This window comes from Nycticebus coucang, chromosome 6 (assembly GCF_027406575.1).
Source record: "Nycticebus coucang isolate mNycCou1 chromosome 6, mNycCou1.pri, whole genome shotgun sequence".
Taxonomy (NCBI): Eukaryota; Metazoa; Chordata; class Mammalia; order Primates; family Lorisidae; genus Nycticebus; species Nycticebus coucang.
In genome coordinates this window covers 43,042,398-43,058,311 of record NC_069785.1, presented here as the reverse complement: position 1 = coordinate 43,058,311, position 15,914 = coordinate 43,042,398, and the positions used below count along the sequence as shown (strand labels likewise).

At 40.4% G+C, this 15,914-nt stretch overlaps 1 protein-coding gene and 1 pseudogene across 3 annotated transcripts in view; both read left to right on the top strand.

Moving 5' to 3' along the window:
- Positions 1-15,914, top strand: part of INO80 (INO80 complex ATPase subunit) — a 180,402-nt gene that overhangs the window by 85,227 nt on the left and 79,261 nt on the right. For all 3 annotated transcript variants that reach the window (XM_053595850.1, XM_053595851.1, XM_053595849.1), the window contains exons 23-24: positions 105-198; positions 2,065-2,236. In XM_053595850.1, the coding sequence (XP_053451825.1) occupies positions 105-198; positions 2,065-2,236 (266 nt within the window). The remainder of the gene's footprint in view (positions 1-104; positions 199-2,064; positions 2,237-15,914) is intronic.
- Positions 5,617-15,814, top strand: LOC128587658 (protein FAM32A-like; annotated as a pseudogene).

The following is a 15,914-nucleotide window of genomic DNA, read 5'->3' as shown; positions in this document are numbered from 1 at the left end:
TATCTTTTGATTGTTAAGTCAGAATTCAAGTTGTTCAGCAGGTTTTAGTTGAGTATTGTCTTTTGGGTGGCTATTGAGTTTTAAATTGTCCTTTGATATTCCAGGGATTAATGAAGAAAGCTGTTTCTCTTTCCTTCGCTTTATTGATGTATCTCCAGCAGAAATGGCAAACCTCATGCTTCAGGGACTTTTGGCCAGGTAAGAAGTTTGCTTATTGTTTGATAAGAGAACAATTGGAAATTAACTGGGACAAAGGTTAATACTGTGGAATATTTTATCATCTTACAGAACCTCTCATTCTTTTTCTATTGTTAAGAATTATGCTCAATCAAAAACAAAAAAAATCTATCCCGAAGAAAAAAATCACGCTATCATAAACAGATTTACACTAGATTGTTTATCGCAGCTCAGTTTATAATTGCCAAGATGTGGAAACAGCCTAAATTCCTATCATCCCAGGGATGGATTAACAAACTGTGGTATATGTATATCATGGAATACTGTTCAGCCATAAAAAGATGGAGACTTTACATCTTTTGTGTTAACCTGGATAGAGTTGAAATACATTCTCCTTAGTAAAGTATCACAAGAATAGAAAAGGAAATATCCGGTGTACTCAATACTAATGTGAAGCCAGTGGACAATCTAATATAAGCCCACATTAGAGAAAAAATTCAATTCAAATTTTGGGGAGAAGGAACAAGGGAGGAGGTAGATGAGAGGAAGGGAAGAGATTGGTGTACTCCCAGTTCATTGGCACAATGTAAGGATATGTGGCACACTTTTTGGGTGCAGGACACAACTACAAGAGAGACTACCCCAAAAATGCAAATACTGGGCTCAGTGCCCGTAGCTCAGTCAGTAGGGTGCCAGCCACATACACCAAGGCTGGCAGGTTCGAGCCCGCCTGGACCTGCTAAGCAACAATAACAACTACAACCAAAAAATAGCCAGGTGCTGTGGTGGGCACTTGTACTCCACCTTGGGAGGCTGAGGCAAGAGAATTGCTTGAGTCCAAGGGTTTGGGGTTGCTGTGAGCTATGAGGCCACGGCACTCTACCAAGGGCAACATAGTAAAACTCTGTCTCAAAAAAAATGTAAATACTGTAACTTAGTTGTTTGTACCTCACATTAACTTGAAATTAAAAAAATTTAATTTCATGCTCAATTATGAATTAGAGCTGAGGAAAAAAGAATAACATTTGTTATTTATAAGGAACTTGTAATTTTCTTTTGATCTTTTAATAATAACATGACACTTCATGATATATGGCAATACTATTTAGTCTTTTCTTCCATGTACTACTAGAGCAGTTCTCAACCTGTGGGTTGCGACTCACAGGAATTGTATTAAAGGGCGGCGGCATTAGGAAGGTTGAGAACCACTGTACTAGAAGGTCTTCAGATCTTCTCATTCCTAGTTAATCTGTTATGCTTTACTTTCTTCCATAGGGCAAATGGTGGCTGGTGATTTCTTTTAGTTAGTGGTTGATGACAGCATAGCCTCCCTCAAATGTTCTAAGAAATGTAGTTCTATGTTCTTATTCTTTGGTGTAATGAATTTCATAGTAACAAACCAGTAGCCTGTAGCAGAGTGGTTACTACACCAGCCACATACACCGAGGCTGGCGGGTTCAAACCACACCAGCCACACACACCGAGGCCCAGGCCAGTTAAACAATAATGACAACTGCAATAAAAAATAGCTGGGTGTTGTGGTGGGCACCTGTAGTCCCAGCTACTTGGAAGGCTGAGGCAAGAGAATTGCTTAAGCCTAAGAGTTTGAGGTTGCTGCGAGCTGTGATGTCATAGCACTCTACTGAGGGCGACATAGTGAGACTCTATCTCAACAACAAAAAAAAAAAAGTCATGCCAACAATCTACAGAATAAAAGTATAAATCTGTTTTATCTTGAAAGTAAGAAAGACTGTTTCTAAAGTGATAAAGATTTACAAATCAGTTATATTAATGAAAGACAACCCTTGGATGGTTCCTCGCTGCTGTGAATGACCCTCAAACCTCCATGGAGCACTGAATAAGCATGTCTGCTATGGTTTGTTTCAGATGGTTAGCTCTTTTCCTGTCTCTGAAAGCCTCCTACAGGCTCCACCAGCTGCGCTCATGGGGAGAGCCAGAAAGGGAGAGCCAGCAGAGGTATCTGAAAAACAAGGATTTCCTTCTTGGAGTTAATTTTCCACTCTCCTTTCCCAACCTTTGCAGCTGCCCTTTGTTAAAGGTAAGCATTACTTGAGCATAAATTACTTTCTTCGTCCCCGCTTTCCTTTCCTTTAAATTAGTAAAAAGCATAACATAAATGAAGGCTTGACCAGAGCCAAAAATTCCCAGAAGAGTGGGTGCTGTGTATTGAGTTATAATTCAATGTACTTTTTGTACAATTTTAAGTGTATATATCTTTTTAAAATACAAAAATTTTTGTTGTTGTTGTTGTTGTTGTTGGGACAGAATCGCACCCTATTCCCTGAACAGAATGCAGTGGCATCATAGTTCACTGCAACCTTAGACTTGGGCGGTGGGCACCCCGCTGCCTCAGCTTCCCAAAGCCACTGGGATTACAGGCATAAAATACAAAATTTTTTTTTTTTTAAATCATTTACTACCCTACTGATTTTATTCAATTCTATAGTTTCAAATAAACTCCTATAATCCATGACTCTCAAGTGCTATTTCCAAATCCACTCTCTACCTTGAGCTCCAGACTTGTATATCTAATTGCCTATAACATATGCTTGAATATTTACTGGGTATCTCAAATGTACCACATTGAAAATTGAACTTGTGATTTTTCTCCCAAAACCTTGTTCCTCTGGTATTTCTCATTTCAGTAAATGTTAACCATTTATGTAATTGTTCAGACTAGAAACCCTGGGGTCATTCTACATTTCTTTCTCTTATACCCTAAATCCAACACATAAATAGTTCTATAAGCGCTATCTTCAAAGTAAATTATGAATCTAACCACTTGGCACCACCTCCATTGGACCACCTGAGTCAAAAAAATACAAACTTTTTTATGTAACTTTATTGTAAAGTACAATAATCTTGTACAGCTCTATAAATTTATTCATGTCTGTACACTTAAGTAACAAGCCCCTATATCAAGATATAGCACATTTCCAACACCTGGAAGTTTTCCTCATGTTCTTTCCCATTTAATGCCTCTAGTTCAGAACAGACCAACAGATAAAAGTAATCACTATTCTTCTACTTCTATCATTGTAGATTGTTTTTGCGTGTTTTATACTTTATATTAATGGAATTATCTTACATATTTTTTGTGTGTCTGGTTCTTTAACTAAATATTATGTTTATGAGTTTCAGCCATGTTGTTTTTAGCATTCTTTTTTATTGTTCTGAAGTGTTACATTGTCTGTATAAAACCACAGTTTATTAATCCATTTAGGTTGTTTCAAGTTCAGGGCTGTTACGAATAAAGCCGTTGTATACATTCTTATTTAAGTCTTTTGAGGAATATAAGTACTAATTTCTTTGGAGTTTATATCTAAGACTGAAATTGCTGTACCATCAGGTATAAATATGTTTTGATTTAGGAGCTGTTGCCAAAATGGTTTTACAAATTTACATTCTTACCAAAAATATGAGGTGTCCTATTGTTTCAACATCCTCTCCTAAACCTGAGATTATTAATCTTTTTTTATTTCCCCTGACTTCTTATGGAGAATCAATCCTTTTAATTTTAGCCATTTTTATGAATGTATAGTGGTATCTCATTTTGATTTTCTTATTTTCTTTTATTTTTGGAAAAATATTTATTGAGCACCTGTTATCAAGGGCTGGGAACAATAAGACACTAGGGCCTGCTCTTGAGGTAGCAGTATAGTGAGGAAGGTAAACCTAAACAAATCACTATGATTTTGCATTTTCATGAAAAGTAATGGTATGTGCACATTTTTCATATGATTGTTGGCCTTTGCAGAATAAGTAACACACAAAATAATGGGAAATGAAGTTATAGATGTACAGCCAGGTCATAGGGAGCCTCATTGGTATTGCTTGAATGTTTGGATTTTATTTTGAATGAAATAGGTACTACCAGAGAGTTTTGAGATAAAGAGTGACAATTAGTTTGCATGTTATATAGTTCTTCAACTAGATTAAAAGTTTAAATGCCAGGTCATTTTCTTTGTTGAATCCTTTAGAAAATTTTAAGGGTTTTTAGTAGGAAATGCAGGACATTCTTTGGCCAGATTCATTATTTGGCCCCTGTACCTGGAAGGCCCACATAATCTCCTTGTCTTCTATTTCACAGTTGGTTTGTCAAGTTTTGTTCTATACTATTTTGGACTTGGGAATAGGATCAGTAATGCAAAAGGAAAATAAAATGGGTTCCAATTTTGGAATAATGTGGACAGGTCATTTCCTCCTGGTAAAATATTTCTAGTGCTTCTGGAAACACTAATAATTTCTAATGAAGAGTTGCTCAACCTCCTATGGACTAATTCCTTCTGTCAATCCCTAATTTTGATAATTTGTTACTATAGCAATACATTTTTACTAGTTCTATTTTTCTTTTTATAGAGACAGAGTCTCACTTTATTGCCCTCGGTTGAGTGCTGGCGTCACACAGCTCACAGCAACCTCCAACTCCTTGGCTTAGGTGATTCTCTTGCCTCAGCCTTCCAAGTAGCTGGGACTACAGGCACCCGCCACAATGCCCGGCTATTTTTTGTTGCAGTTTGGTCGGGTCCAGGTTTGAACCCACCACCCTCGGTGTATGGGGCCAGCACCCTACCCCCTGAGCCACAGGCGCCACTCACTAGTTCTGTTTTTGGTACACAGAGCAACATTCTACCAAGGGTTTGATATGCCCTATTATGCCTTTTCTTCAGATAGAGTAGGATGCAGTAGACACCTCCATCTTAACTCCTGGAGATCGGCATCACTTATTTGTATTCTGTGTTTTCTGAAAATATAGTAATGTTAGAGCATCTGCTCATTGAGGTCCTTTTATCAATTAGAATTACCTGAGAATTTTAGATGTGGATAGTATTCTTTATGCAAGACTGGTAGTGAAATCTGAAAGTTTGCCTAATTAAAAGATTAACTTCCGGGCGGTGCCTGTGGCTCAGTGAGCAGGGCACCGGCCCCATATACCGAGAGTGACGGGTTCAAACCCAGCCCCGGCCAAACTGCAACAAAAAAATAGCCGGGCATTGTGGCAGGCACCTGTACTCCCAGCTACTTGGGAGACTGAGGCAGGAGAATTGCCTAAGCCCAGGAGTTGGAGGTTACTGTGAGCTGTGTGATGCCACGGCACTCTACCAAGGGCGATAAAGTGAAACTCTGTCTCTACAAAAAAAAAAAAAGATTAACTTCCATTTCCTTTTCCTCCCTCCCATCATTCATCGATCTAATTGTACATTTATTTTTGCTGTGTTGAGGCGTAGAGGCAACTTTTGTTGGCTAATGAGGAACACTAGAAAGATGATCAATAGAAACAGCAAGAGAAATTGCAAACGGGCTTAACTGTGGGTATTTGCTCCTATAGAAGTTATTTATACCTACATATTAACCTAAAACCTAGAAATTAAAGCAGTAAACACTTGATATCTCATGTTATTTCTATTGTTCGGGGACATGGAAACAGGTTAGCTAGGTGATTCTAACTGAGAATACCAGGGTAACAGTTAAACAGTTATCTTAAAGGTTGACTGGAGCCATAGGATGGGTTTCTGGTGTAGCTTGCTTAAATAAATGCCTGACAAGTTTGTGCTCACTCTTAGCTAGAGGTGGCTGTAACTTGTGTGGAACTCTCCACATTCCTACTTGAATGTCCTTACAGCTTGGCAGCTGACTTCCACTAGACTGAATGATTTGAGAGAAAACAAGGAAGAGCCACAGTGCCATGCTTTTTTAGGAACTAGTTTTGGAAGTCATTATATTAGGTACTTTATTATGAAGTTTATTTTAGATTCTCTGTTACGAGATTTTGCTTAGGCCATAGCTGGTTTCTGACTGTGGGACCATGTAAGTTCTTAAACTGGAAAGGATTTTGGAATCTCCCCTTGTTCTCTGTCCTCATGTCTCTTCACAGTTTATTAGCTACAGCAAATGTCATTTGGGAAAGATACTAAGTACAGTGTAATATCTGATTTTTATCTTCAATAGAGATTTTCTATTTATAAGCTCTAACTCCTTGTGCACATTTTTATTTCATTGCAAGCTGTGTTCTATTCTGTATTTTGCATTTTAATTTGCGAGATGGGATGTGGTTATATAACTTTAATTATTTGGAATCATATTCACAAGAGATGCAGTTTCTTAAGCTCTTTGTTTTGTTTTCTTTTGTGGTACTAGGAAGTTGCATAGTCTTGTTTTAATGTGCAAAGTGAACACAAATTATGTTTTATGGGGTTTCTTTTTTTTTTTTTTTTTTGAGATAGAGTCTCACTAGTTGCTCTTGGTAGATTATGCTTTGGCATCACAGCTCACAGCAACCTCGAACTCTTGGACTTATGCGATTCTCTTGCCTCAGCCTCCCAAGTTGCTGGGACTACAGCCACCCACCACAACACCCACCTGTTTTTTGTTTGTAGTTATCATTGTTGTTTGGTAGGCCCAGGCTGTATTTGAATCCACCAACTCCAGTGTATGTGGCCGGCAGCCCAGCCACTTGGCTACAGGCACGGAACCTGTTTTATGGTTTTAATGGAAGATGTGAATTGAACTCAGATTTCATGTTCCAGTTCAGGTTTGGGGTTATTCTTAGGCAAACAAACCAGAGAGAAGAGACAAGGGGAATGCAGAAATTGGTAGCAATATTACTATTCTTTCTTTTTGAAAATTCAAGTAACATTTCAGAATAAAAACTCGATTGAGTCACCAAATTAAGTTTGAATTAATTTTCCCAAATTCAGCTTTGTGCTCGTAAGGCAGAATATCCTTCATTCTGTTCTTTTCTGTGCCTTCATTTGTTTCATAAAGAGTAATACATACTGGCTCGGCACCTGTAGCTCAGCAGCTAGGGCACCAGCCACATACACTGGAGCTGGCGGATTCGAATCCAGCCCAGGCCTGCCAAAACAACACTGACAACTACAACCATGACTTTTAGGGATGTTTTAGACAAAGGTTAGGGTCTTTTTCTTTTTTTTTGAGACAGAATCTCAAGTTGTCGCCCTGGGTAGAGTGCCATGGTGTCATAGCTCACACCAACTTCCAACTCTTGGGCTCAAGCAATCCTCCTGCCTCAGTTTTTCTATTTTTCGAAGAGATGGGGTCTCACTTTTTACTCAGGCTGGTCTCAAACCCATGAGCTCAAGCCATCCAATCCACCTGCCTCGGCCTCCCAACTGTGCCCACAGGTTAGGGTCTTTAAAATAATTTCTTACTTGACACGAATGCTTTTCTGATATTTCATTTTATGTTTCTTGAACAAAAACCAGCATACTTAATTTTTATTGTACTATGTATTCCACCCTGCTTTGCTGTTAAGAGTTTCAGTTATAGACTTGGCGCCTGTAGCTCAAGCGGCTAAGGTGCCAGTGACATACACCAGAGCTAGCGAGTTCAAATCCAGCCCAGGCCTGCCAAACAACACTGACAACTACAACCAGAAAATAGCCAGGCATTGTGGCGAGTGCCTATAGTCCCAGCTACTTGGGAGGCTAAGGCAAGAGAATCACTTAAGTCCAGGAGTTGGAGGTTGCTGTGAGCTGTGATGCCACAGCACTCTACCCAGGGCGACACCTTGAGGCTCTGTCTCAAAAATAAAAGAATTTCAGTTATAGTATTAGCTCAAATGTTTTATAAATTCAGTCTCATATACCTTCTTCCCTATTGCGTACTGTGCCCAGAGTGCTTTCCTCTTTTACAGGGGATAAAGAATGTAAATCTCATGTATATGAATTTTTTTTAATCTTGTTTTGCTTAGAAAAAGACAAAACCCAGAACCTATAGGAAATACAACTTTTGGTCATCTTTCTTAGGACAGAACAGACTTTAGCCTATATGCAATTAAATGTTATATTAAAAAATGATGGTTGTAGGGCAGTGCCTGTGGCTCAGTAAATAGGGCACCAGCCCCATATACCGAGGGTGGTGGGTTCGAACCCAGCCCTGGACAAGCTGCAACAAAAAAATATCCAGGCATTATGGCAGGCACCTGTAGCCCGAGCTGGAGGTTGCTGTGAGCTGTGACGCTACAGCACTCTACTGAGGGCAACAAAGTGATACTCTGTCTCTAAAAAAAACAAAAAAAATGATGGTTGGGCCATGGGCCAGGTACAGTGGCTCACCCCTGTAATCCTGGTACCCTGGTAATCTGAGACAGGAAGATCACTTGAAGTTAGAAATTGGAGATCAGCCTGAGCAAGAGCAAGACCCGTCTCTACAAAATATAGAAAAATTAGCTGCTGTTGGGATGATGCCTGTAATCCTAGCTACTTTAGAAGGCTGAGACAGGAGGAACCCTTTAGCCCAGAACTTTTAGGTTATAGTGAGCTAAGATGATGCTACCATGCTCTAGCCCAGGCTCACAGAGCAAGACTCCATCTGGGACATGGGCGAGGAATGATGCTTGACTGAGCAGATTATTACAGTACCAGTATTTTTTTTTTTTTTAAGAGACAGAGTCTTATTTTGTCACCCTCGGTAGAGTGCCATGGCATCACAGCTTACAGCAACCTCCAGCTCCTGGTCTTAGGCGATTTTTTTTTCTCAGCCTCCCAAGTAGCTGGGACTTACAGGTGCCTGCTACAATGCCTGGCTATTTTTTTGTTGCAGTTTGGCCAGGGCCGGGTTTGAACCCATCACCCTTGGTGTATGGGGCTGGCACTCTACTCACTGAGCCACACGTGCCACCCTTTTTTTTTTTTTTTTGAGACAGAGCCTGAAGCTGTCACCCTGGTAGAGTACTGTGTCATCATAGCTCACAGCAACAACCTCCAACTCTTAGACTCAACTGATCCTCTTGCCTCAGTTTTTTCTATTTTTTTTTTTTTTTTTTAGTAGAGATAGGGGTCTCACTTTTGCTCAGGCTGGTCTCAAACTCATGAACTCAAGCTGACCATCCACCTTGGCCTCCCAGAGTGCTAGGATTACAGGTGTGAGCCACCACTCCTGGCAATACCAGTATAATTCTATCCCCTATCTCAGTCTCAGTGAAACTGTTACAATAATATCCTACTTAGACATAGTACATGTTAAAATCTTTGTATAATCTTGCACAAAAATAGAGATACAGATCTATGGAATAGTATAGAGAATCTAGAGATGAACCTAGCCACATGTCATTATTTAATCTTTGATAAGCTTAACAAAAACATGTAATGTGAAAAAGCATCCTTATATAACAAATGGTGCGGGTAGAACTGGTTATCCACATGCAGAAGAGTGAACTGGACCTGCCCGTCTCACCATTGACAAAAATTGATTGTCATTGGATAAAAGAATTAAATTTAAGACACAAAACAATAAAAATTCTAGAAGAGAGTGTGGGGAAAACATTTGAAGATATTGGCCTGGGGAAAAACTTTTATGAGGAAAACCCCACTCTAGCAATTGTGATAATACCAAAAATAAATAACTAGGACTTGATCAAGCTAAAAAGCTTTTGCACAGTACCACAAACAAAGCAAATAGCCCTCAGAATGGGAGATTTTTGCATGTTATGAACCTGACAAAGGCCTGATAACTAGAATCTACAGAGAACTCAAACAATAAGAAAAGTGCAAACAGCCCTCTCTATAAGTAGGCAAGTGATTTGAACAGAAAATTCTGTGAGGATGATAGACAAATGGCCAGTAAAGTCATGACAAAATGCTCACCTTTAATCATCAGAGAAATGCAAATCAAAACCACTCTAAGGCAGGGTGGTGCCTGTGGCTCAGTGAGTAGGGTGCTGGCCCCGTATACCGAGGGTGGTGGGTTCGAACCTGGCCCCAGCCAAACTGCAACAACAACAAAAAATAATAGCCAGGTGGCACCTGTGCCTCAGTGGGCAGGGCGCCAGCCCCATATACCAAGGGTGGCAGGTTCAAACCCGGCCCTAGCTAAACTGCAAACAAAAATTAGCTGGGTGTTGTGGCAGGCGCCTGTAGTCCCAGCTACTCAGGAGGCTGAGACAAGAGAATCACCTAAGCCCAGGCATTGGAGGTTGCCGTGAGCTGTGACACTACGGCACTCTACCAAGGATGATAAAGTGAGACTATGTCCCTAAAAAAATAAAAATCAAAAAAATAGCTGGGCATTGTGGCAGGCACTTAAGGTCCCAGCTACTTGGGAGGCTGAGGCAAGAGAATTGCCTAAGCCCATGAGCTGGAGGTTGCTATGAGCTGTGATGCCATGGCACTCTACCAAGGGCAACAAAGTGAGACTCTGTCTCTAAAAAAAAAACAAACAAAAAAAAAACACTCAAAGGCTCGGCACTTGTAGCTCAAGTGGCTAAGGCACCAGCCACATACACCAGAGCTGGTGGGTTCAAATCCAGCCCAGGCCTGCCGAACAACAATGACAACTACAACCAAAGGAAAAAAAAAATAGCCGGGCATTGTGACAGGTGCCTGTAGTCCCAGCTTGGCAGACTAAGACAAGAGAATCTCTAAAGCCCAGGAAATGGAAGTTGCTATGAGCGATAATGCCACGGCACTCTACCCAGGGCAACAGCTTGAGGCTCTGTCTCAAAAAAAAACCACACACACACAAAACACTCTAATATATCACCTAACCCCAGCAAGGTTAGCCCATGTCACAGTGTCCCAGAACACTAGATGTTGGCGTGGATATGGAGAGAGGGGAACACATCTACACTGCTGGTGGGATTACAAAGTAATACAGCCCTTTTGGAGATAAGTATGGAGAATCCTCAAAGATCTAAATGTAGACCTTCGTTTGAGCCTGTAATCCCATTACTAGGTATCTACCCAGCAGAACATAATTCATTTTACCACAAAGACCTTTGCACTGGAATGTTAATTGTGGCTCAATTCATAATAGCCAAGTTGTCAAAGCAACCTAAGTGCCCATCAACCCATGAATGGATCAACAAACTGTGGTACATGTATACCATGGAACATTATGCAGCCATTAAAAAAGATGGAGACTTTACATCCTTTACATTTACCTGGATGGAATTGAAATATATTCTTCTTAGTAAAGTATCACAAGAATGGAAAGATAAATATTCAATGTACTCCGTACTAATATGAAATCAATATATAAGCAATTACATGTTCTTAAGAACAATAAAACACTATTATAGTCCAGTTCACGGGTAGAGGGGAGCAGGAGAGGGGAGGGAGGAGGACATAACGGCAGAAAGGAGGGCAGGAGGCATGATCCCACCTAATGTGCACATGGTGAGGGTATATAACAGACCTCCTGGGTGAGGGGCTCTTCTACAAATGGAACTTTACCCTGGTAGTGAGAACAGTGTAACCTAAATATTGTACCTTATATTAATTTGAATAAAGTTTTAAAAAAAATAAAATTTCAAAAAAAAATCTTTGTATAATCTGTAAGTCTAGTGAGTCAGATAGCTCACAGATATTTGGGACGTAACAGATTTTGCAATTTAATATATACAAAAGGTTCTAAACATAAAGAATGGTTTTGAAAAGAGAGGCATGTGTTTTAAGTTTCAAACACTGTTCTTCATTAAGTGCTTAGAGAGCTTTGGTTATTCAGGAAGAATCCCCCAAACAGGAATTTTTAAAAAAATTCTTCTATTGGTTCGCCGCCTATGGCTCAAGCAGCTAAGGCACCAGCCGGACCAGCCAAACAACAATGATGGCTGCAACCCAAAAACAGCCAGGTGTTGTGGCAGGCACCTGTAATCCCAGCTACTTGGGCTGCAGAAGCAGGAGAATTGCTTGAGCCCAGGAGTTGGAGGTTGCTGTGAGCTATGATGACATGGCACTCTACCCAGTGCCACAGCTTGAGGCTCAGTCTCAAAAAAAAAAGGGAAAAAAATTCTTCTACTAAATGTTAATTTTCAACTGTAGAGGCTCAGCGCCTGTGGCTCTAGCTCCTAAGGCGCCAGCCACATACACCTGAGCTGGCAGGTTCAAATCCAGCCCTGGCCCACCAAACAACAATGATGGCTGCAACCAAAAAATAGCCGGGCGTTGTGGTGGGCACCTGTAGTCCCAGCTACTTGGGAGGCAGAGGCAGGAGAATCGCTTGATCCTAGGAATTGGAGGTTGCTGTGAGCTGTAATGCCATAGCACTCTACCCAGGGTGACAGCTTGAGGCTCTGTCTCAAAAAATAAATAAATAAATTTTCAGCTGTAGAATCTATATCTACCATCATTTACTGAGATTGTGAGTGCTGCCAACACCCTTTGTGGTATACTTTGGGAAACTATTGTGGGTTTTTGTATTTTATTTTCTCCCTTTTTGTTTGGACACTTAACATATCTGTGCAAATAGAATCCATGTAGTCTATCACTTGATTTGTAAACCCTTTTACCCTTTCATTTAAAGTGAGACTCTTTCCTCTATATGTTAATTTTACATATTCTTTTTTTTTTTTTTTTTAGAGACAGAGTCTTACTTTGTCGCCCTCAGTAGAGTGCTGTGATGTCACAGTTCATAGCAACCTCCAGCTCTTGGGCTTAGGTGATTCTCTTGCCTCAGCCTCCCAAGTAGCTAGGACTACAAGCGCCCACTACAACACCCAGCTGTTTTTTGTTGCAGTTTGGCCGGGGCCGGGCCCAAACCAAGTCACATGCCCTATAATGTGGCATTCTGTTTGCTTTTTTCCAAAATGTTGTGTGGCCAAAATATACTAAAGAAGTAATGAATGACTTTCTTCCTATCTTTATCCCCCAAGCCTTCTATACATAATTTTGTTTAAGATGTTCCTTGTCTTCCATGCCAATAATTAATTTCTGTATCTAGCAATGTCTGGCAACGTGTAGCAGTTCATATTATTATAAAAAGCAGCACTGGGGCGGTGCCTGTGGCTCAAAAGAGTAGGGCACTGGCCCCATATACCAGAGGCGGTGGGTTCAAACACGGCCCCAGCAAAAAACTGGAAAAAAAAAAAAAAAGCATACAGAAGCAGCACTGGATAGTACAGTACTGAGGACCCAAGGTGGAACAATGTTAAGAGAAAATAATCTAAAAAAGAACATATTATATATTCCAGGGATAGTCAAGTTTCTTTAAAGCTAAAGCTATTATGCTAAGCATTTTGAACAGTAAGTTTTTTTTTTTAATCTGGAATTAAAAAGTGTAAATTGCCTTGGCTTAGTGACTTCTAATGAGAACAGCATCATAACTTAGCTTATAGAAGACAAGTGAATGTGTTCTACTTTGGAAATAGAAATATTCCTAGAGAGATGTTTTTCTAGGAAGGTATTATAAATAATATATTTTGTTAAAAGGACTTTCTAAGGTAAGTTGTCTCCCTTTCTTTGTTATAACAACTATGTTGAAGAGAAGATAATTGGAAGATATGTTCAATCTGTTATTTTCTACTTTTAAATTTTTGTAGGGTTTTTATTACTTATATTTTTGGACTAAAGAAACATTTCCGCTAAATTGTCTGGAGGTCAGCTACTGCTGCTACCTCAGCCAGCTATCCAAGTATGGGCTGAGTGGCAGGACCTCTGAACTGTAACTCTAGTTGGCTCAGACAAGCAGTTCACAGGACCTCTGAACTGTAACTCCGTAGTTGGCTCAGACAAGCAGAAGTTAGACTTGAGTCATCTTTTCTTTTACAACACCTACACTGGACAGGAAGGTCTACTTCTGATGCCAGAAATGCACATTTAGGAAACAACAAAAAAACTGGCTACATCTTTTCATCTCCATCTATACATTAGCAATAGGAGTTGGTGGGTGATAATCCTAGCTATTTGGTATCCAATTTTAGTAGAACATGGTGGCACCCAGCCAAATAATCTCTGTAATGATCCTCACACAAGGCATTCAGGTAATAACAGACATAGATTTGTAGAGAGATAGATGAAGTTCACTGCAGATGCTAGCCAAAATAAAGATGAGAACAAAGATGTTGTTGAAAAACTGCATTAGAAGATTAAAATTCTTTTCTGGGTAATGATAGGGACATCAACAGTATTAGCCAAAGTTGTAATACCCTGTTTCCCCGAAAATAAGACATCCTCCGAAAATAAGACCTACTTACAGGAAAGATAAGATGTCCCCTGAAAATAAAACCTAGCGCATCTTTGGGAGTACACCTTAAAATAAGACATTGTCTTATTTTGGGGGAAACAGGGTAGCTACATGGGGTCAGCATTATAATCAAATGGAAAGACTTCCATTCTGTGTGATTAGAAAGTACCAAAGATAGCCCAGCTAAGCTCCAAGGTAGCTAAAGTCTCTTCATTTTGTTCATGTCAGTTATTTATAAGATGCTAACTGGTCCATGGAAATATATAATGATGCATACATGTGTCCTGCTAGACAACTTGAGATTACTTCTCTCAAACTATGATTCTAAAGAACCCATTTGATTTAAGCTCTGTGTGAAACAGGCCTGTATGAGTAAAAGAGCAGGATATATATTAAAGAAGCCTTTAAGAGAAAAGATTTGGTACTGGCTTGGCACCTATAGCTCAGCACATAGGGCACCAGCCATATAAACTAGAGCTGGTGGGTTCAAACCCAGCCTAGGCCTGCCAAACAACAATGAAAACTACAACCAAAAAATAGCTGGGCATTGTGGCGGGTGCCTGTAGTCCCAGCTACTTGGGAGGCTGAGGCAAGAGAATCGCTTAAGTCCAAGAGTTGGGGGTTGCTGTGAGCTGTGACACCATGGCACTGTGCCAAGGGCGACATAATGAGACTCTCAAGAGGGAAAAAAAGAGGTTTGGTACTGAAATTGTAACAATGGCTGTTCTGACCATGCAGTTTGTATTCTTGGTCTTACAATAGTGTACAAATTAGATTGCCTTGTGTATTATCTTCACCCATATGGTTTTAGATTATCAACCTGTCTTATTGAGAAACCAGTAAGACAAATCAGTAATTAAAAATGTACATAAAAAAGAAAAAGAGGAGCAGGTCCACAAGGGACCCCTGAAGCTGAAAGGTGTTGCAGAGCTCGGTGTGACCAAGCGGAAGAAGAAAAGGAAGGACAAAGACAAGGTGAAACTTCTGTAAGCAATGGCAACGAACAAGAAGAATGAGGAGGAGAAGCTGCATGGCCTGGACAAGAGGACCCCGGCCCAGGTGGCCTTCTAGAAGATGCAGGAGAAGTGGCAAATGGAAAGAATCCTGAAGAAAGCATCTAAAACCCACAAGCAGAGAGTAGAGGACTTCAACAGAAAGCTGGATACACTCACAGAGCATTACGACATCCCCAAAGTCAGTTGGACAAAGTAGCCTCCTGGCCCTGGGTCTGAAGTGGCATCAAGAGCAAGAAGAAGGCCAATTTCAGGTTATGCTTGGTCCCTCTGATATTTTCTAGAAACATTGCTTTACACACGCCCTCGTGGTTTCTGCTGTGACAGTACTTTTGCAAGCTGTGTGACCTCATTTTGGAATTGATTAAAGTAAGACTGTCCTTTTACTCAACTTAGGTTTCTTGGTAACACATACAAGATAGACCTTTTTCGTTTGGATAGAAATTTTTGAAGGTTCATCTAGAGGTAAAAGTCATTTCTTTGGGCTCTGTAAAAATGATTTTACTCCCAAGTCATGGCTAACCTCTGAGGCCAGCCAGCTATCTTCACCTGAATGAGACAGACTCCAGAGGATAAGGAGATAATGCTAATGTGGCCTGCAGTATGCAGACCACTGCAAAACCCTGTGTGGGTTGCCCTGGGAAGCCACTCACAGCTTTGTGGCTTTCACACTGCCTCTTCAGCCACCTAGCCAGTGGGACAATGCAGCATGGGTAGCAGAACCACTACTTACGGCAAAGATGGGTTATTGCCATGACAGGCATTGCCAGTCAATCATAA